Genomic DNA, 22,326 nt, shown 5'->3' with positions numbered 1-22,326 from the left:
GAAACAGGCATGGCATGTACCCAAGCCCTGGACGCAAACGTCACCACTGCTGCCTTCTTCAAGGAAGCATATTTATTGGTTCTGAGATAACAGGGCTGAGGCGAGCTGGGATGGGCACCGAGCTAAGGAGGGTGGCATGAGGCTTTACCCCGGGGCGGACATGCTGTGTGGGGCCTGCTGGCGGGCTCCCGGGCCCACTCAGCCAGCAGCAACTGGGCACATGGCACATGGCGCCTGACATGACCTCGGCCAGCTTGGCACTGTGCCTCCTCATTGGCGGGCGCCCCCTTTTCCAGTTGCAGGAGTTGTGAGTCTTTCACAGTGCGGAGGGGTAGGGGTCCGGGGTGCAGGCAGGCCCCGTCCGCCAGTCCATCCTGGGCTCTCGGCGGCTGCGGCGGGATGAGGCGTTCTCCGGCTCCTCTTCTCCCGCCAGTGGGAGCTTGGCAGTCCTGGAGGTGCGTCCTTGCCGTCTCAGCGGGACATCATCCTGACAAACTCTGGGAAGGGGACAGGGCGGGGTGGGGAAAGTGGCAGTCAAGGTCTCAGAGGACATCTACATGCCTCCCGCAGATCCATGGCCTCTGTCCACCTCCACAGCTGACTCATGCGTCCTGCCCTGAAGTCCATCTCACAAAGCTCTGATCCCTGAGACCTCCCATGACTGCCCTCAGGTGACGGCCAATGCTCTGAACAAGGTCCTCTCTGCTCTGGTTCCAGCTGACCTCTGGCCTCTCCTCTTCCCTCTCATCGCAGACTTCTTTTGTTAATTCCCTCTCCTGTACTTCCTTCTCACTTTCCCCTCAAAGGCTCCCTGCCCTTCTCTTTGGTCTTGTGGCCACTACTCACAGTCCATTGCTCCATTTACTTCTCACTTTCTCCAGGACACCCTCCCTAACTCCTCCCTGCAGCTCAGCGTAGGCACCTCTCTGCACTCTACAGCTTGCTCTGCTTCCCCAGCACAGCGGGGGTGGCTGGCTAATCTGGGGTCCCTGAGGCTGGGCTCAGGCCTCAGCACACAGTAGGTGCACATGACAAGCTGGAAGAATGACTGGGAGCTGGCCCCCAGGGAAGAATTGTTACGGGGGGTCAGGGGTGGGGGGTAAGCACTTGGACTGGCATGGCCTAAGTATGTCAGAAGATCTGGTAGTGGCAAAGCCTCTGTGCCTTCTCTCCACTCTCTGTCCTCCCTTGAAGGTCAACGAGTGTCCAGAAGGGGCTTCCATCCTCTTGCTCTGGACACATTCAGACCCTTGTCTTGCCTTTCTGCTCACAATGCAAGTTTCTGGTGTGGTCTCTCCCTTCTCCCCTGTGCCCCATGGTGCAGGAAGCGGGGTCATGGATGGCTGTGTTATTACACAGTGACTGAGATTCTAGGCCTGGGTTTGTCCTCCAGATCTGCTTTGTCCTAGTTAAGCAACCTGGACCAAGCTTTACTACTCCTCTGAGCCTCAGTTTCCCTCATCTGTCACATGAAGTATTAATAATGGGTTCCCTGCAGTCCTTGTAAGAATTAAATGGGATAGTATGTAAAGCAACTTAGTACGACTTAGTACTGGTTCACAGTAACATGTATGATAAATATAACTGTTACTGTCATTACTGACACCTTTAAAAGATATTTACTGAACATTGTTCTGTGTCAGGTCCCCAAATGAAGAGCAAATGTGTATCAGTGAGACAAGGTTCCTCTTCTCAGGAATCCCAGAGTCAAAGGGGGAGGCAGCCATAGCCAGCATGAGGGGTAGTGAGGCACAGAGTGAACCCAAAGGGCGATGTATATTTATATATGTTGTTGGGTGTATACTATTGACTTGGAACTGACCCTCTCCGGTGGGTTTTCAGAGGCAGATAATTGCACAGGAGGAGATTGCCCATCTTTCTCCTGTGGAGCAGCTAGTGGATTTGAACTGCGTGGCTTTGGGACTGCAGTGCAGCTTTTTACCACTAGACCACCAGAGGTGGGCCCAAGGGGCTATGAAAACCCAGAAAAAGAACATTCAGCCAGAGGAGATTCTCTAGGAAGTGGCCCCACTGCAGAGTCATGAAGGAGTAATAAGATTTAGCCCAAGTAAGAAAAAGGCATAGGAGGGTCTTGAACCCACAAGTGTGGCTTGATGGCAGAGAGTGAGTGAAGGAAGGGCAGACCTGTGGGTGGGGGTGGGAGGTGAGCTGTGGTCACATCAGAGCGGGCCTGAGGGTCAGGTTAAAGGAATGCGGCATTCAGAGAATATCTACCATAGATGGACAGGTGGACAGGTAGAGACGGGTAAGTGGACAGAAGAATAGATGAATGAATGAGTAGATGGGTACAGATGGAATTTGATCCAAACTGCTTAACAGTACAGAGGAGAAGTGGTCAGTGGAAGTCAGAGTAGAAGTAAAGGATACAGGTGGATAGAGGTACAGTTCCATGGATGAAGGAGAGGTGAGTAAGTAAGTAGCTGAGTATATGGAAGAATACACACCTGGCCAGTCACATCTATGCATCTTTCTACACACTCATCCACGTACCCATCTACTTACCTACTCTCCATGTCCTGTACTAGGTATGTGGCGGCTCGGATGATTGTTTAGAGAGAGATGAGTGGATGACTAGGCATTTAGATGGAGGAAGAGATGAATGGGTGAAGAGATGGGGAGATGGCTATGGAAAAACAGATGGACGAATGGGTGGATGAAAGCCAGAGAGATGGTTTTAAGAACGGAGGTGGGTAGAGGGGTGAGAAATGGAAGGACAGGGACGCACATGATGGGGCACAGTCGGAGAGCTCAAAGACGGCCATGGCTGCTTTGGCTGGCTTGTCTCGCGCCTCCAAGCTCCACCTACCTTCAAAGTCCACTCGTCCATCCCCATTGAGGTCCACATCACGGATAATTTCCTCTATGTCTCGGTGTCCCACCTGATGACCTAGGAGCTTCCTCATGGCTTCTCGTAACTCACTGGTGCTTATCTCCCCATCACCATTGGTGTCAAACTGCAGAGGGCAGGGGAGAGGCAATGGCTAACACATGGGGACTGGCAGAAAGAGATCCCAGGCTTAAATTCCTCCCCCAGGGATCCTTTCGTCCCCTGATCTGAGGTCCAGGGCTCACGGCTCCTTTTCAAATAAGCACGTCGGGGTTGGGACCCTCAACAGCTTTCCCAACCCTGCTTGTCCCATGCTCCCCATTCACCTCTCGGAAAGCATCTCGCAGCTCCTTTACTCCAATCATATCTGCTGTTTCTGCCAGGAGTTTTGGTCCCATTAGCTCCACGAAGTCATCAAAGTCCACATGGCCACCCACTAGGGACAGAAGAAAGGGCGAGGTCACCCATTCACATTTCTCATCCCTAATGAGGCAACCCCTCCCTGACCTGCTCAGGGCCAGGGCCAGAGTCAGGGCACAATCAGGACAAACGGGGACAGGGATGTGAGTGGGCAGGGTATGTCAAGGCCAGGGGGTGACTGAGGGAATGGGTCAGGAGGTGGACAGAAGATGATGTGGATGAGAGAAAGACATGCAGGGTCACAGACAGGCAAAACATTTCACGCATTAAAAAGAGAAAATATAATGCATATATATATGACACAATACTTCTACATAGGCCGAAAGCCAGGAGGTATGGCTGCCTGACCCTCATCCCCACAGCTTTCCTGCTGGACAAATGGAAGTTCAACTTCTCACTGGCTTTCTTGGGAGGTGGAAGTGCTGAAGAACAGCATGTGATGGACAAATACCCAGTAGGAGAGGTGGGGCTCTGAGGGGAGTGACCCCAGCAGGAGGAAGTTCTAGGTGGCCGAAGCGGTGAAAAGGGGGTGGGGGGGCAGAACTTGTGCTGTTCCCGCCCTTGCCAGTCTCACTTCTCTACTTTCTACCAACACTTTCCTTCAGTATGTATAAACAGCTTACACTCAAACCTTGCTTATGGGAGACCTCAGCCTAAGAGAAAATCATCCTAATAGTACCTGTGGATCTATCATCTAGTACTGTGTGCCAGGTCCGGCATTACTTTACATATGTCACCTGATGTACGTCTTGTATTGTACTTTCCATTACAAGCTCATTTTACAGGTGAGGAAATGGGGGCTCAGGGAGCACAAGTGGCTTTCTTCCCCCAGGAGCGTGAGGAAGTGGTGGGCCCCGGCCTGTCTGAGTGCAGAGGCCGGCACAGGAGAGGCAGGGAGGAAGGAGGTGACTCACGGTTCATGTTGATCTGCTGAGACAGCTCAATGAGCTCCATCTCCGTGGGCATGTAGCCCATGGTGCGCATGCAGTTGCCAAGGTCCCGGCAGTTGATGTAGCCGTCCTTGTCCTTGTCAAATTCTCTGAAGGCTTCTCGGAGCTCTGGGGAGGAGAACAGGGTGGGGGCGGGTAGAACCTCACAGAGAGCAAGCTTCTGGCAGAGGCAGACCAGGGCTAGGAGTATGGGGTGTGCTTCCTCCAACGGCTGGCTCCCCGAGCATGCCCTGCTCTGTACCAGGCCCTTCGCCCAGGTGCTTAAGCCATCTCTTCCCATCAGCCTCATTTCCCACACCTTCCTGGAGGGCTGAGCAGCCCATTACCCCAAAGAGCTGAGCTGCCCTTTAAACAAAAGGGCCAAGTTTTACCTTCAATCTCCTCTGGTCGCAGTGATCTGTCCTGAAACAAAAAAACATGTTCAATGAACATCTGAGGAGCCTGGAAGCTATGCAATGCCATACAAATGGCAGCAGACATTGGGTGCAGGGCGATGGGGATGCAGGCATGCCTGGAGTCCTTGAGGGAAGAAGGGGGTGGTCTCACATCTCCTATAGACCAGGAGATGTCCAAGGACCCAATTGCTCCCATGGCCTTGAGCACACCGAAACTCCACACCCTCAGACCCATATTCTAGACACAAGCATTTCTGTATTGTCAGAAAACAGAATTGGTCTGGAGGTAAAACCTGTAAATAAAACAAGGTCAGTGGGAGATGACACAGAAAGAAGAAAGTGTCCCCTACAGAGACAGGAAGAGTGGGGAGGTGAGACCTGCAAATGGAATGGGGCTGGGGGGGAGAGGAGGAAGGAGCAGGACGGAAGCACGAGTGGGAGGAAGAGGAGGAGGCAGATGTGGAGCTCCACTGGGGCTGTGCCCTGCTTCCTGGGAACAGCCCCACCAGCTCCCTGTGACTCTCATCCTTGTTCCATCGTGGGACATAGCGCAGCTAGCTGCTTCCAGTGTCTCAAGCACACAGCTCAAGCCTCAGCAGTGCCCAGGTCTCCTTGGGGGCTCAAGGAAACCTGGGTCCAGGCATCCAAACCAGATGGCAGTGCCATCTCAAGAGAGTTGGCCCAGCGGAAGCACAGGGCAGGCTGAGGGAGGTGAGGTGCCAGCCGGCCCAGGCCCGCCCAGGAAGGAGACAGACTGGCAGGAAACAGATACGGAGCCCATCTGGACCTGCTTAATAGGAGGCTCGCTCCAAAACAGGTCCACAGGGCTCATTCTCCCTGAAGACAACAGCACTCTGCCTGTGAGCAGGGGGCCTGTGCGACAGGCAGTTCGTAACAGGTGTGGGCACACCACTCATGAATGGCCACGTGGGCATGCCGCGTGAGCTGGCCCATTGCATCTGTGCACAAAGACTGTTCTAGCCGATGGGGTCAGTATGAGGTCTCAACGGCCACAAGCCAGCCCCTGAGCAAGGCACCGTGGTCCCAGGGAATCTGGAGGTCTTTCAGAAAGGGAAGGGGATCCTGAGAAACATCTTACAGGACCCAGCGCTTGGAAGGGCTGTGTGTGGCGTGATGGTATTGAGGGTACATGGGAGCTGGAGCCTGCAATGAGCAGGCTTCAAGCTACCAGGTCCTCAAGCTGGTGTTTCCAGCTGTGAGAGGGAGTCACTTGAAGTCTCCACATGTCTGTGACAAGACTAGCTGATTTCCACTGGGTCTTTTGAGTTTGTCACAGTATGTGCCACACAGTATGTAACTCCTGTTCCTTGTCAGGTTTGGATCAATTGTCAGGTTGCCCTCATGCAGCCCTTATGTGGACTTCTAGTCTATCTACAGCACTTGATGCCTTGGGCCCTGGGTAGGTAGGTCTATGTGCCATAAGGGTTTTAATGGCTGATTTTTCAGTTATGGACTGCCAGGCCTTTCTTCTGAGGTGCCTTTCAGTGGCCTTGAACCACCAACTCTTCCATTAGCAGTCAAGCAAATAAGCCATCATGTGTGCCTGCCACAGTGTGTCTGTGGCAAGAGTTGCTCTTGCTTTGTCCTGGTCCCAGCCCATGGCACATATCCTCCCTTTGCACCCCCCAGATGAGGTGGTCCCCCAGACAGGGCTGGACCACTGCGGCAGGAAGCCATGTGCCCTCACACAGGGATCAGATGGGATCTGGGGACGTGAAGCTGGGGGTAGAACTTGGGTTCTTGAGACATGAGTTTGTAGCCCAGATCCGCTGCTCTGTGGCTGTAGGATTGCGGGCAGGTCACTTCAGCTCTCTAGGCCTCACCCCTCTGGTTAGAGATTGAATTGTGTCCCCCAAATAAAAATGGTGCAAATCCTCATCTCTGTGCCTGAGGTCACAATCCCATTTGGGAACGAGCTGTCACTGGTATGTCAATGGCACTGGCATAGGGTGTGTCTTGAGTCAATCTCTTAAAAAATATTAAATGGGCAGATGCAGCCAGGGGAGAAGAGGAAAGAGAGATGTGCAGCCACATGGCAACTGTCCAGGGAGCCAAAGCTCAAGACAAAGACTTTCTTCCAGAGCTGACAGAGAAAGCCCTGGCCTTGAGCTGGCGCCCTGCATTTGGACCTCAAGCCTCCTGGACTTGAAAGGACACATTTCTGAGGTTAAAGGTCACCCACCTGTGGTGCTTCTGACAGAGCAGCAGGCAGTAACTAGGATGCATCTTCCTGTGTAAAATGGGTGAACGCCACTGTCCCCTCACAAAGCCTTCAGCAGATTTCACACGTCAAGTGTTGAACATGTGGCATTCAATAAAGGAAGCTTATAAATATATGTAACTGATGTTTGCTCTGTAACATCATCATCATCATCATCATCCTTCCAGTGATACCTTCAGGGGTGGTGGGGTTCCAACAGGTGGTCACTAGCCACATGTGGCCACATTGAAATTTGAATTAGGAATGAGTAATATGAAAGCTCCAGGCTCTCGGGCAAATGAGGCACATTTTGATCCAGCTCTTCAGTGATCAGTGGTCACATGTGGCTGGTGGCTACTGTACTGGATGACACAGATCAAGGCACGTTTCCATCACAGCAGAGCTGTTCTGCTGGACATGGCCAAGGACGGAGCTCAGAGCACCCTAGGCAGTGTCCTAATTCTACTACTACTCGCAGTCCTTCACTCATGTCACCTCTCCATCTTATCTTCCCCCCTGTAAATTGGGGATGGTAACAGCACCCAAATCTTGGAGTTGATCTAAGGCTAAAATGAGACCATCCATCAAACCACTTAGTGCGTGCCTGGCACACATGGCGTTTATAAAAAAAAAACCCTACAAAATCTCTTGTTATTGCTCCTGCTGGTGGGTGTGGATTCACCAATACTTTGCAACCACAGGTGAGAGACATTGGGGACCAGACTGACCAGCTGTGGGGTTGGGGTGTTATCTCCTCCTAGGGGACAGAGGCTGCTGTGTACGGAGGCTTCTTTTCCAGCACCTTTCTCATGCCCTGCAGAGCCGAGCCAAGTGTGGCTCCACTGGGCCAACTTACGTACAGGCTGCCTGTTCTCGGCGAAGCCCTTGCGCAGGAAAATGCAGGCAGGGCCCAGCAGGTTGTGCATGACGGCGCAGTTCTGGGCCAGCGTCAGGAGTGGTCCGTGGAGCTCACCGCTTTCGGCCAGCCCCTCCTCGCTTGTCTGCACCGCTGTGTAGCTGGTCTTCTCCTCCTGGCGCATCTTCAGCAAGCACCAAGCAAATACAAAAGAGAGGGGCTGTCACCGTCCTGCCCAGGTGGGCCTGCCTGGCTCCTGGTCCCAGAGGGGCTCTCCCAAGGGAGGAGCCTGGAGAGTGAAGTGGCGGTTGCAGAGTGCCTCAGGATGCCATGTGGCCATGCCTCCGCATGGTCCACCAGATGGAGTCTCCAGTCCTTAACCGAAACCAATGCTCCGAGAGAGCTGGCTGTGCACCCACATATACCACACACACTCAGGCAGGATCACACTCATGTGCGTGCAGAAACTCAAAGAGAGCAGCGGGCAGAGGGAAGCTTTTGTTCTAACAGGAAATGTCCACTCAGACGCTAAGGGAATAATGTCCCGCCCCCAGGATGCTCCGGGTAGCCCAACTCCATCCCTGAGGCCAAGGTGTCCCTCTGGGCTCCCAAACAGACTTCTGACCCTGCCTTCACAGGGCCCCACTGGGAGGCTAGGAGGACACTCGGAGCTGGTCACCCAGAGAACAGGGCTAGTGAGCTGGCAACACTGGAGGCTGCAAGCCTGGGAAGCTGGAATAGAGTGGGTAGGCTGTGAGAAGAGAGGGCTGGGGGGAGTGGACAGTGAGGGCCAGTACTGCTTAACTGCAGCCCAGTGCTGCCAGACCTCCTGATTTAAAGCCCCAAGGGAACTAAACAAAACATGTCTGTGGGTCCACTTCCACCCGGCTGGTGACCGCCATCCCGCAGTCCTCCTGCCCGCCTTCCCTGGCTCCCCGCCCGGCCCGGCCCGCTGGCCTCTGGAGGCTGAGGCATGGCCTCCTCTGCTTACCGAATATAGCTGAGCTTCCAGCCCAGCCAGCTCATCCTCCTCCCCACTGGTTCCCATGCAGCTATAAAAAGTCCGCACTGGCCCCAGCCCTGCCCCTTAGGACACCAGCAGCATCCAGACACAACATACTGCTCTACCCAGGCCTCCTCGGCATGCTGGTCCCTTCGTGGAGGCCTGGCCAGGGCATTCTATCTTTGCTTCTGAGCATGGATGCTTCCTTGAGGAAAGGGGTAGAGACAGCAAAAACTCTGAGGGTTGTCTTACCTCGAGAAACCCAGAGGCACACCCCCCCTCAGCAGAACCCCCCAAGTCACGCGCTCCTCCAGTGCAAGGATGGGGGCTTCTAGGAGACCCTAATCCCTGGAGAGCAGCAGAGCGCCCCCCCCAGCAGCTATCCTCTAATGTCCTCTCTGAGCCTCACACCACGCAGCATCACCACTCCCAAATTCCCAAGCCTCCTCCAGGCTTAGAGAGGGATGAGCAGCACCCAAGAAGATTCAACTCAAACCAGGTGAAGAATTTCAGTCTGTGGCTCACGTCTGATGAGTGCGGGGCCAATCTCAGAACTTGAGGGCTGTCAGACAGGCCAGAGGTCCACTTGGGTTCAATGTCCAAGAGAGCTAGGATTCAGAGCCTGTACAGCATCTACAGGCCTCCTAGAGACAGGTTAGGGCCACAGAAGAACAAGACAGCCCTTCCCGACTGAGAGAGTAGAGCAAAGGCAGCTCAGAATCTATGGTGACTTAACCAGAAACCGTGTCAGAAAATGTGTGTAGGGAATTTGCTGTTTTATTTCTGGTTGAATTGCTGCTGTTGAGCTTATCTCATCCTAGTAAAGAGGCATCAAGCAGCACCGAGCTCAGAGAGGCAGTTTAATCTACTGGCTGGACTCTGAACAGTCTTGGGGACGAATTCTGGCTCTGCGGATTGCTTGTGTGAACTTGGACAAGTCACTTCACCTCTCCTGCTTCAGCGTCCTTCCTGTCTACTCATCAGAATCTTGTGAAAAATGAGTAAGCTGTTGCCCAGAGGGAGCTCTGCATAGTGCCTCAAGCAAGGTAAGAGTTGGTGGGAGTTGCTATGGTGACGGGAATGACGGCAACAGGGATGCTGATGGTGATGAGGATGAAGATGGTGAAGAGGTGCTGGGTGCCAGAAGGCATTACTTCTGGCTGCAGAGGAAGTGGGGGAACATTTGTCAATCAGCAAAGGAAGGAGGGTGATGGGGGAAGAATTTGCTCCCATGAAGAGAGAACCAGTGATAGCCGGGAATTTCCATGCATCTTTTGATCATAATTCGGCCTGGCATCAAGTGGCCCCAGGATGCTGCCATCTTCCCCAGCCAGTGATGGCACCTGACAGCCTGGTCTTGCCCTGCACAGAGCCCAGGGCAGGCCACCGTTCACCATAACCTCGTCCCTAGCCATCATTCAGGATGCCAAGTGGGCAGCAGCCCACAGGCTGACAATGTCTCCTGGCACCAAGGAGACAGTTCCTGAGTGTGGCATGGCAACAGGAGAGGCCAACATAGTACCTCATGACCTAACAGCTTTCTAGCAACCCAAGCACTAGCCAAGCAAATGGAAGGAACAGTCTCCCTTGCACTGAAGGCATTCCAGGAGGAGGTGTGAGGTGGAGCAGAGGGTCTGCATGCAGTGGGAATGCAGACTAGTGTCCTCTCAGATCTGAGATCTGGGAATTTAGGAGTAACATTTCTGACATCAGAACAAAGTGAGAGGCAGCCTTTTCCAGGGAAAAAAGAAAACAAAGCCTAGCTCTAGTTCACACAGGCTCCCAGCGCCTCTGTGACCTGGGATGGCTCTTATCACAGAGGCCAGCCCCCTTCTCCACAAAACAGCCAAGAGAACTCCCATGTGGAAAGGATACATGAGTTTAACAGCTGTTAGATACGTCATAGGTATTTAGGAAAAGGCAAGATAAAAACATGGCCTTGAATGCAGTGAGTTTTGTCACCTTTTACCTTATTCCTTACAAAACTGCTCCTACATTCATTTTCTCATCCATTCCTCTCTCTAAGACCCAGAGCAGAAAAACCCTGCTTGTAGGGGCAGTCAGGCATTGAGTGAGGGCACTTTATTCAGTCGTCAAAGCAGTTGTAGAAGCCAGTGTCTCCACCAAGAAATTAACTTGTCCAAGGACATATGGCTAGAAACAGGAGACCCACACAGTCTGACCCTTTCATAAGTCAGAAGGGCAACTCTTAATAAATTTGCTTCTTCAAGTCCCTAAAGGGGGTTTCTGCTCTGGGGTCCTCTAGACTTACTCAAATCCATTTCTGCCTCTCTGCAACACTGGGGAGGTCATCCCTGATGTAGAAGACTCCCCTAAGAAGATGACTGATGAGGGGGGTAGACTGCCAGATAGAGGAGGGGGCTGATTGCCCGGAAAAAGCAATCAGCCTTCAGAAGGATCCAAGGAAGAGTGAAGATTAAGAGGAATTTGATGTGAGCAGCTTAGCTAAGTCAGGAAGACAAGCGGAAAAGCCTGGAATGCCCTAAATCGAGAGGCTGTCAGGCTGGCCAAGGAGGTCGGGTGGTGCTGGGTGCAGAAGCACCAGCAGCTGACCTGAGACCTTGGATAAGTCACTCAATCTCTGTGACGAGCAGTCAGCTCCTTATCTGGAAAATGAATGAACTGAGACAAATGAAATGTCTCTTCACTTCTCCTCCCTTTAAACTATGTCTGTGGGTCTCTCTGTCCTGACCAAACAGGGCTAGCAATACAGATGGAGCCTCCTGCCGCAAAACCCTCCAGATGGAAGCTCCAGGCTTGGACAAAATAGACTCGAGAGGGGACCTTTGCTTGCTTCAAGAAATTTTTGTAAAAGAACAGTATCCAAGGGTAAGTATTAAGTCCACTACAGAAATCACACTGTACACAGTTCTACAACCTAACTCCTGGGCATGCAGTCGTTTAATGGAAATAATCTCAGGCCCTGAACCAATCTGGTCCTAGTTGAGATTCTCCAATCTGACTCAGGGATTAGTAGAAGTAGAAAGGGATGTCCTGCTTGGTCCCTGTTAGCAGCTGTGAGAACAACTTTAAAACCTACAATTCTAAAGGTTAGAGATCACTACAGAGGGTCAGTGATCCCCAAATTATATGACTGAAAAGAGAAGAAGAAGAAGAAGAAGAAGAAGAAGAAGAAGAAGAAGAAGAAGAAGAAGAAGAAGAAGAAGAAGAAGAAGAAGAAGAAAAGGTATGACTGAGCTGCTAGTCCCATCCAAGACCCTAAACCCACACACTCTTTTGAAAGGCCCAGGAGCTCTAAGGCATCATGGTTCCCCTCCAACATCTCCTGCCGATTCTCAAACACAGCCTTCCACACAACCCTACGTCCCAACTTCAGCTTGGTCTGGGACATCAGAGGCTGTCACAGGAGGGTATGGGAAGCAGCTCTTGCAGAGCTCAGGCAAAGAACAGAAAGTATCAGATACACACCCCTCCTTGTCCAACATCTAGGACAGAAGGCAAGATGCCCCCACCCCCCTGCCTCAGGTCTTGGGAACTCCAGAAACATACCTTCTTTGAGAGACTTCTCAGTGGAGACTTGACACAGTTGCCCATTCTTAACTGAGGCAGCCCCTTTCTGGATCTCTCGGTCCATGAAGGAGGCTCCCTGGGGGCTTGGAGACCTCAGTCCAGGCATTGGGCTGCCCCAGCCTCCTGTGCCCCGGCCATTCCTCCTCCAGGTATGGTCCGAGGCCGCTCCTGTTCACGTGCTCTCTTACTCTTATGCCTGCTCCTGCTCTTTGTTTTTTTGGGGTGGCGGTTGGCTGTGTGTGTGTGTGTGTGTGTGTGTGCGTGTTTGTGGGGGTTAATTTCTGGGCACTTTCTGAAGGAAATAAAGGCAGGAGGGCAGAGTGCAGAGCACTGAGGAAATCGCCAGGAGAGTTGAGGGCAGAGGCAGCAGTACTGGAGGAGGCTGCCCTGCCGGATCAGCTACATCAGATTAGAGCTGAATCCTCTCCAGTTCTCTCCTCTTCTGTGGCCCCTCCCCTCCCCACTGCCAAATCTGCAGGGAGATTGCCTGGGTGAGGGGGGTTCGCAATGGCAGCTGGGGCTGGGAATTAGGCCAGCAGCCCCAGAAAGGGAATCTGGCTCGTTTGGACCCCCACAGCCGGGGTGCCTCCCAGCTCCCAGGCTTGTGTGAGCATTCACACACGCTCGTGCACACACGCATGCACACGCCAGCATCCAAGGAGATGAGCGTCCCTTCTCATGAGCATTGGCCCTGCATCCTGATTGACCCCTGGCCATTCCGGCTGGGTGGAGAGCAGCAGAGCCGGTGCAAGGCATGGGAGATCTTGTGACACATCCATCACGCTCCAGTTTTCACACTTGCCTCCTTCTTGAGATGGGATGAGGCACTGAGGCTTTGAAGCATAGCTGAGCAACCGACAGAGAGATCAGCTCCTTCTGTTCCAACCCGGGGTGCACAAAGCTGCCTTTAACAACCCTGAGATTTCTTCAGTTACTGCTCTTCCCCATCTGTCCAGGCGCTGCTCTGATTTGATTTCACTTCAAGTCTCTGATGTTCTATCTGGGACCTACAAACCCAGCCAGACCAACCCAAAAAATTAAGGACTCTGCCTCCCTGCACCCCGCTTTCCCAGCAGGGGGCGCAAGTAAGAGGCTGAGGAAACAACTCTGCATCTGCCAGAGGCAACGGCTCCAACCGGCACCAGGGGGGTTCTCCGCCCAGAGACGCGCCTTTCCCAGGGATGTGTTGTCCAGGCTGGGGTGGCTGGGCAGAGCTCTTGATAGGAAAGGCAGGTGGTGGCACTGCCCAAAGGATGCCTGGGCAGCCTTTGACAGCTGTGCCATTGCTGCACCACGACAAGTGAACATCTGGGGAGTTGCTGGAAAGGAGATTGGGAGGAGGGCAGAGAAGGGAGGAGCTGGGCAGGCGTAGAGCGGCCTGGGAACTCAGAAGGCGGCACAGAGTGGAAGGCACCAGGGCAGAGGGTGGGAACACTGAGACTCAGCATTGTCTTGGCGATCTACCTGGACCCTTCCTGGGGTACAGAGCAAGGAAGCAGTCCAGTCCATCCACCGGGCGGGCTCAGAGAGTGGCGAAGTCCCAGGAGGGAAGGACCTCGGGGCCTGGAATCCTGGCTCTGCTTGGCTTCTCACCGTAGTCACTTCACATCCCTGACTTGCTGCTTCCTCTAATAGATAAGGGGGTGCCTTCAACTTGCATTTAAGGCATATGTGGGGAAAGACCACAGTGCGACACAGGGACAATAACAATGGAGAGCAGAGTCTCATCAGTGCAGTACACAGAAGTCCAGTTCTGGAAATAATATGTAAAATGATAAACACTATTCCTACTATCAGGAGACTTACACTCTACCAAGCAAACAAGAAATACTAAGTGCTACAACGAAGGCTACTAAGGAGAAATGGGAACTCTGAAAACATGAAACGGAGGGAAGAGGATTTTGTAGGTGAGGGGGTGAGGGAAAAGTTGTTGGCATAATCAAGACAAGTGACTCTCCACAGATGCTCACTGAGACCTCAGAGGGGAGCCTGGTCCAGCCCACATGCTGTGGACTGATGGCTGATCTGGCGCAGACAGCACAGTGGAAGCCTGAGCTCTCAAGTCTGGCTGCAGGCTGGAGGCCTGGGTCTCCCCCACCCCCCACCCCCACCCCAGGACTGCTGATGTACCTGGTCCAGGTGGACTCCTGCCAATGGTGCTGTTTAATATTTACTTCACAGGGGATTCGAACCCGCAGTCGTGCTGAGAAACCAGAGGCTAAGTGCCTGAAGCATGGAGTCAGACAGGCACGGGCGCAAATCTCACCCTTTCTACTTAATAACAATGTGATCCCAAGGACATGTTCACCTCTCTGAGCCTTATCTTCTTTGTTTATAAAACTGGGCTTACAACAGAAACTCTGACATAGAGCTCTTATGAGCAGCTGATGAGATCAAACAAATAGAGGACTAAGCGCAGTGCTGGGCATGGGGAGTGTCCCTTTACACCCAGACTGGTCTTAAAGGCCACTTGCACCTGGTGCCAGTAGTCAATGCCCTGTCAGGGCATCATTCACTGTCAGGCTTGGTGACTCCTGCCCCCTGCAGGCCAGTCCTGAGCATAGCACCAGCTTAGCAACCTTGGGTTATGCCTCTGTCCTTGAAAACAGGAGGCAGAAGACAACCTCACACAGCCCCTATGGAAAAGTCAAGTACTTTAAAGAAATCTTCTAGTCTTAAGTGGAAGGAGTTGAAGGGAAAGGAAAGCGGAAGCTGACAGTACTTTGAGACATAAGGACAACAAGCATCGAGGTGTCTTTAGACTCAATGCTTAGTTAAGCACTGGGCTGGGCAGGTGGGACGATGGGACAATGGCCGGAGAAAGGTGGTTTAACCTCCAGCAGGATATAAGAATCAACTAAACTGCAGTGACTTCCTTAGGCATCGAGGTGCAAAGCCTACATGCTCCCACTTCTCCAGCCATATCCACCATGGCAGCAACCCTTGCACTTCTGGAAGTCACACTTGTAGTTTTGGAATTAACTAATAGGATCAGTGGGATGAGAAGGATAAACCTGTTACTGATTATTCCTGATTAGAACCAGCCTTTGAACTTGGACAACAGCCCAGTGTTCAGACGCTTGGGGAAAGCTTTGTTGCAGCATAAGAAGTCCTATGCAGACCAGTCTGACAAACAAGGGACTTACTTACAATGGATTCTCACCAAAGCAGCACAGGGGGAATACAGACAGGTATGTGTGGAGGGAGACCAGCATCACATTCTTACTGTGTGGCCTTTAGACAAGTCACTTCCCACTCTCAAATCTCTCTCCTCTCTCTTAAATATGGGAAAGATAAAGTCATGTGTTGCTGTGCAAATAAGGTCGTGAGAAGATACTCAGCCTGTCATTTGGTCTCTGAGCTGAGGTCTCATGTGCCCTTGTTGCTTTCCATAAACAACCACAGGCAAACACAGGCCCTCTGAAGGCCTCACCTGGACTGGACTATGTTAACCACAAAGAATCTTCTCTTTCTTCTGCCTATGCCCCTTGATAAATGGTGACAGAGGCTTCAAGTCCCTTCATAGAGAAGTAGGGAGAGACCAGGTCAGGCCTGGAATAAGTAGAAATATAGACATATCTACAGAAATATAGATCTGATGTGACTTCCGACGCTAGCATACAATTCATCACGGCCTCTCTCCTCTCTAAACCACAGAAACGAGGAGACCGCTCAAGTCAAGACTGGAAATACTATTTGTTCATTAAATATTCAGCCTATTTTACGTGCAAAGCAGTCTGGGGATGAGAAAAAAAAACCAAACAACAAAAAAAACAACCGAACAAAACCAACCACCCTCCTTGTCAGAGCCAACTCACAGCTGATCCTCCAGAGGGTTTCTGAAACTGTAAAATCCACAGAAAGAAATTACTCATCTTTCTTCCAAGGTTGTTTGAACAGCTAGAAGAGGTTCAGTCTTTGGTCTTGCAGCACAACTCCAATGAATGGACTACACCACCAGAGCTCCAGGAATGGGGCAAGCCAACCCAAACCAGGAGATACCTACAGCTAGGATACAGGGGGCCCGACAGGATTGAGCTACAAGTTTTAGTAACACCTGCTTCCTCTATGAAGTGATTTTCTTTTCAAGGGCAATGGGTGGAAAGCTGAGCCTTAAAAGAATTTTGAAGAGTTGGCCCAGACCACGCTGATTCCGAGTTAATTTCTGACACAACACCTTCTCTCCAGGAAGCTGGGTGACATGCCCTTAAACGGATTCAGAAATGGGAAGGAGGAAAGGCCCTCTGCCATTCAACTCCTTCTTTTAGGAAGCAGCTGTTGAAGTACCTCACACAGGCCACTATTCAGGCAATAATTTTGTCAGTCCTGGAGAGGGTTAAACCAAGCTAATCCTTGGAGGCAAGGATTCTGGGGCTTCATCTGACATACTTTGGGCATGTTGCAAGGAGGGACAGGTCCTTGGAGAGGGACATCATGCTTGGGAGGGTGGAGGGACGGCGCAAGAGGGGCAGACCCTCTGTGAGGTGGATTGATTCAGTGACTGGGGTAATCAGGATGGGTGTGTCAGAGGCAGTGCGACTGGCACAGGACAAAGGAGGGTTTAGGGCTGTTGTACACAGGGTCGCTATGAGTTGCAAACGACTCGACGGCACATAACAACAACAACAACAATAACAATGACACTGAAGAAAGGTGCTCTTTATCCAGCACCAGACTGGAGCCAGACCTTTGAGACCTTCATCTGTACAAGTCTCACAGTAGCTGCAAGGTAGCTTTGGCAGTCTCATTTTTGAGGAAACTGAGACTGGAAAGAAAAAAAGTCACAGGTCCAAGGTCAGAGACAGGAAGCGAGGGGCAGTGCTGGGACTGGACCCTGCCATTTTACCATGTCCTGAACCACCTCATGCCTCAGCCTTCAAATCACGCCGTGTGCAGGCAGGCAGTAGAAAAGGATGTTCTGTGAGGTCACAGGAACAATCAGAGCTCTGAATTATCCAAGTGCAGACTTCCACCTGACCCTGTGAGGATGAATCCTGGATCCCCCAACTCTACTCCAAACTGAAAGGAGAAGAACTGACACAGCCTCTGGCAGCTAACCAGTAACAAGAGCAATAATATAATAATAACTAACACTGGTAGAGGGAGCTCTGGTCGCATAGCTGGTGGGGAGTTGCACTGTTAACTCAAAGGCACCCTCTTCTTGTGTATTTACAGTCTCCTGAAAAGCGGCTGGAAGGTCAGATAGGTTCCAAGTGGACAGCAATGAGATCAAGTTTCAACACTGCCAGAATCTTACTTTTGAGTTTGAACACTGATAGAATCTTGCTTTGCATCACGCATTGGGCCAAACTTTTACATATTTCCATATCCCAATTAATCTCAAATTGCCAGTATTCCATTGATTATCCCTGCTTTGTAAGTTTAAAAAAAAAACCCCAACAAAACAAAAGCAAAAAAAAACAAACAAACCCAAAACCCAACAAACCAGAGGCTTAATGAGACTAAGCAATTCACTGTTGCTGCTGTTGTTTTGATGGAACTTGGAAGCCATGGGGGGGGGGGGGTAAGGACACTTCCCCGGGGCTCTATTTTGCCCTAAGAGACGCTATCTGGAAGTGTCTGTCCTCAGAGCCTCATTTCCCTCTTCTTAGTTCCGGCTTTGTCTCTAAGGATAGAACTCTCCATGCGGACAGCAGGGAAGGAAAAACTTATTTCTCTCTGTCACAGGAGACTGTTGCTTTGACACAAACCCCAGCCGGTTCTGCGGTCTTGTGGCTGCAGCTTTTGAGGTGTCCACAGGAAGCCCAAAGCCGAGCTTTAAAGAGAAAGCCTGCAGTCATAGAGGCAAGCAGCTTCCCGAGGAAGGTAGTAAATATTTGATGGGACCTTCCAGCTCCTCCTGACTCAGGTGACCCTGGTGACATTTCAGAACGCTGAACTGGAGAGGCTTCTTCCTTTAATGGCTGGGAAAGGAGGAGGAACTACAGCATGTAGCTGGGCTGGCACGTTCCAACCCCATGTAGGCAAATCCTACAAAGCTGCAAAGAAAGCACTCTTCTTTCTGGGGGGGCATCTACCATGACCAGCAAGTGAGAGGGCCAGAAAGCGTGTGCTTCAGGCCACTTGTAACTACTACACTGGAAATGATCAAAACACTTGGGGGCCCTGCATAAAAAGCTAAACCCAATCTATTGCTGCAGAGGTAATTCCATACAGGGATCCTAGAAGACGGACCAGAACTGCCCCCCAGGGTTTCCCAGGCTGTCTTAAAGGAAGCAAATCACCACATCTTTCTCCTGAGAGCGAGTGAAAGTCAAATCATTTATCTTTCAGAGTGCTTAACCACTGTACCACCAGGGTGCCTTCACTGTCTCCCTGTTGTTGCTGTGAGGTGACATCAAGTCAGCTCCAACTCACGGTGGTGGCCCTATATACGATAGGATGCTACATTGCCTGGTCCCACGCAGTCTCACAATTGCCACTGCATCTGAGGCCGCTGCTAGTCACTATATTGATTGATAGTGTCCAGCAATGTGTGGTAAAAAGCGGGTACTCGTGGAGTATGTGACAACTGAATGAATGAGTGTCACTGGGTCAACAATCTCAATAACTCAGCATTCCTCCTATAACCCAGACGCACTACACACACCACTCTTACCCTAACATCCCACCCCCGCACCAGTGCTGAGGCATCAAATGGGTTCATTCTGGCTGATTCTTTGCTTAGACTGTGCCTTTTCACCCCATAGATAGGGATTCAAAATCTACAGAAGCAATCATCTGATGATCTAGAAGAATCATCCAGGAATCTTATTAAAATGTAAGCTCTGGTGCAGTGTGTCTGGGGTGGACAGGCAAATGTCCAGCAATGGTTGAGCTCAAGTTCAAAGCCGTGACTAGTACATCAGCCACTGTGGTGAACTCCTCCCTCCACCCATTGCTGCCCTAACTCTCACAGCTCTGCATCCAAACTCCTGCTCTGAGAACAGCTTCCAGCTCACCGGGTTAATGAGGGCTCCCTGCAGGAGCAGAGCCACACACTGCTTACCCTGTGCACCACAGCCACCTGGCCGAGCCATGTGTGGCTGCCTTCATGTCAGATCTCCACCTGCATCAGCCACAGCCCAGTAGTATTTTGAAAGGAAATGTACAGATCTAAAGGAGATTGCACACACACAGCTTCCTGGGAATTCTGACCCAGCCTGGCTAAGCCGTGAGCTTGAAACGGCTTCCTTACGCTCCCTCATAGCATGAAGTACTCAGACCTGCTTCCCCACGCACTGTGCCAACACCGGCCCTCTGCATTACACTCTCAGAGGCTGCTGGCTGCCGCAGAACTGCCTCACTTCTGCGCCAATGAGTTTGACTTGATTACAGACTCAGGACTAGAGGAGATCTTGGCTTTGCTCTGGAGTTTACAGGTTCCTTTCTGCTAAGCCTCACTCCTCAGCAGCAAATCCCCAAATTAAAGATCTAGATTATGACTACAGAGTGGCTTAAGGGGCAGATGCACAGCTGCACACAGAAAAAAGGCCTGAGGGAAGCCAAAGGGGCCACAGCACCCTCCTCTCACCCTCCTGACCCTAAATCACACCACATCCAAGCCAGGTGCTCCTGGGTGTGACTACATGTCTCAATATTGAAACACGGCCCCACTGCCTACCCAACGGCACTCCTGGGGGAACAACCTCCTCACAGCACCCTGAAGTTCCAGTCTGAACCAGCGCTCTGATTGCTTCTCCATGGGCTGAACCCTTTCTTGAAGAGTCTTCTAGCTCTAACTTCTCCCTTCCCTGAGTCTCTATACCCAGGCCTTGGAGGCCACCATAAGCCATGGTTAGGATCTCTCATGCTTAACCAAATCTGTGTGCTCAGAGCCCCCAGACTCCAAAGCATAGCTCTATTAGGTCGCTCAGGCTGTGACGGCCAGAGGCGTGGGTTTGGCAGCACTAATTCAGAGCGCCCCTCCGTGCCGTGACCCCTGAAGTTAAGTGTCCAGACAGTTGCGAGGCTTACTCCCTTGCAGGGCGGGCTGATCTCGCTCGGAGGCAGCTGGGGTGGTACCACCCAGAAGAGGCCCGATGCGTGGACAGCGCACAGGGTGCTGAATCAGGCTGGGGAGGAGCAGCGCAGGCAAGGGCGTGGGGCCCCGGGGAGGACTTGGGGAGCCGAGGTGTGAACGGGGTAGCCGCAGGCAGGGGAGACGGGCGATGGACACGAAGCAGCGACAGGGTCCCGAGCGCCTCCAGGAGCGCAGGCGGAAGGCGCGGCCCTTACCTGGCCGAAGGCGGAGCTGAGCATGGGGCGCAGCTGGTGGAGGAACGGGTCCGCCTCCGACACATTGGCTGGAGTGGAGTCCCCACGGCCAGGGGCTCGCAGAGAGCCCCGGAGGCCGAGCGCCGGGGACGGTCCCCGTTCCTCCCCATCCCGCCCACGGGCCGGCTGCAGAGGGGACGGCGGCGAAGGTCGGGGCGCCACGGCCGGCAGCGCCTCCCGGGGCCTGCCGTGCTCCGCAGGCAGCCCGCGCCGGTTCCCCCGCGCGCCCTCCTCCCGCGGCGCTGGCCGGCACAGGGGCCTCCGCGAACTGGGGTCCCCGGGCGGCGGCGTGCTCGGACAGGCGCTGTGCAGCCGGCGGCCGGGCAGCCCCGGCTCCCGGGCTGGGCCGTGGCGGGGAGCCCGGCTGCCCCCGCTCGCCGCCGCCGCTTTCAGGAGCGATGTCTTGGACTCGCTTTTGGCGATATGCGAGCTCATCGCGGCGGGGCCCGCGCTCGCATGGCCCGGCAGGGGTGGCGCGGGGCCCCTGGCGGGCAGAGAGCTGGGTGCCCGGCGGGATCCAAGCCCGAGGACGCGCTGGAGGCGGGCGCCGTCCCCCGGCCGCTTAAATGCGGCCCCGTCGCCACCGCCCATGTGACAGCGCAGTGGATGCGCCTGGAGCCCTGAGCTCTCTGGCGTCTGGCGGTGCGGATCTGGGGGGGCCCCTACGGGCTGCCCTGGAGAGCCCACCCCCAGCTCCCCAGGTACCGGCGCGCCCCGCCTCTCGCCCCGCCCCGCGCTCGGGGAGCCTCGCTTCCGGGTGACTCCAGGCGGCCCGGAGGGAGGGGGGGGCTTTGGCGTGGAGGTGGAAGCGCAAAGAAAGGGGCTCCGCGAAGGGCCCCAAAAAGGCTGAGACGGGGTGACGCTGGCAACCGACACTACCAGGTCTGGAATGCCTCAGCACAACCGGAACCTAGAGAAACACAGGCAACTTTAAAATTAGGAGAAGAAATGTAAGTAACTAGAGACCCAGGGGGCACAAGGGCCCTCAGACGTCACTGCCCACAACACTAGCTAGGAAGGCATGAAAGGACCTGCTGGAGGGAAGAGCGGCTCTCCTGGAGTGACTGTGCTCCATCCACTGTACACACCACGGACACTAGGGTGACCCTGGCTTACTAGGGTGTGTGGCTAGGATGACCTCGGCATATATATACCACAGGGTGTGTGGATGGCATGACCCTGGCATATACCACGGGGTGTGTGGCTAGGATGACCCTGGTATATACCACAGGGTATGAGGCTAGCATGACCCTGGCATATACCACAAGGTGTGGCTAGGATGGCCCTGACATACCAGAGGGTGTGTGGCTAGGATGACCCTGGCATACCACAGATTAGAACTAGAATGACCTTGGTAAACCGGAAGGGTTCTTTGGAAGCCAGGGGACACTTGTAACAGCTGGATGATCAAGTCTCAGGTCAGGTCCCTTTGCCCACCCTACTCCCAGCTCTCGGTCCCCTCTCCTATTCCTGCCCTTCAAGATTCTAGAAAATCCCCTCTTATCAGACAGGCCAATTTTATCACCTCTCTGAACAATGTTTTCCTTTTCCTGTAAAATGCATATTTCTGTTAACTAAATTTTTGTTTGCATTGGTTTGCTTACGGTAACTTCTGATGACATCTTGTACATAAAAGCCAAGCCCAGGGCACTGGGCAGGTCAGCAAGTTCTTGCCTCAGCACCTCACTCTTGTTCAGAAATAGGATGCTTGAGTTTGGGGGGTGGGGGTAGTGAGTGAGTGTGAAAGTGAGAGAAAAAGAGAGTGTTTATGTGTCTGTCTCCTGAGCTCTCTTTGTCTCTGATG

General features: G+C 52.9%; 1 protein-coding gene across 3 annotated transcripts; it reads right to left on the bottom strand.

Moving 5' to 3' along the window:
* Positions 1–55: 55 nt before the first annotated feature.
* On the bottom strand, positions 56–21,173 carry CABP1 (calcium binding protein 1). 3 transcript variants are annotated; one of them, XM_006890433.1, is made up of 7 exons: positions 12,225–12,395; positions 7,695–7,874; positions 4,590–4,620; positions 4,183–4,326; positions 3,175–3,284; positions 2,828–2,975; positions 56–497 (listed from the first exon to the last, which is right to left on the bottom strand). In XM_006890433.1, the coding sequence occupies exons 1-7, from the start codon at positions 12,267–12,269 to the stop codon at positions 472–474; spliced, it is 684 nt and encodes a 227-aa protein (XP_006890495.1). In that variant the 5' UTR covers positions 12,270–12,395; the 3' UTR covers positions 56–471. The 3 variants fall into 3 exon arrangements, with proteins under 3 accessions (XP_006890495.1, XP_006890494.1, XP_006890496.1); XM_006890432.1 differs by lacking the exons at positions 7,695–7,874; positions 12,225–12,395 and adding an exon at positions 20,484–21,173; XM_006890434.1 differs by lacking the exon at positions 7,695–7,874.
* Between the last annotated feature and the right edge of the window lie 1,153 nt (positions 21,174–22,326).

The sequence above is a fragment of the Elephantulus edwardii genome, unplaced genomic scaffold (assembly GCF_000299155.1).
Source record: "Elephantulus edwardii isolate Elephantulus edwardi_28Jun2011 unplaced genomic scaffold, EleEdw1.0 scaffold00089, whole genome shotgun sequence".
Taxonomy (NCBI): Eukaryota; Metazoa; Chordata; class Mammalia; order Macroscelidea; family Macroscelididae; genus Elephantulus; species Elephantulus edwardii.
The sequence above is the reverse complement of the archived record's forward strand: the minus strand, read 5'-3'. Positions and strand labels throughout refer to the sequence as shown.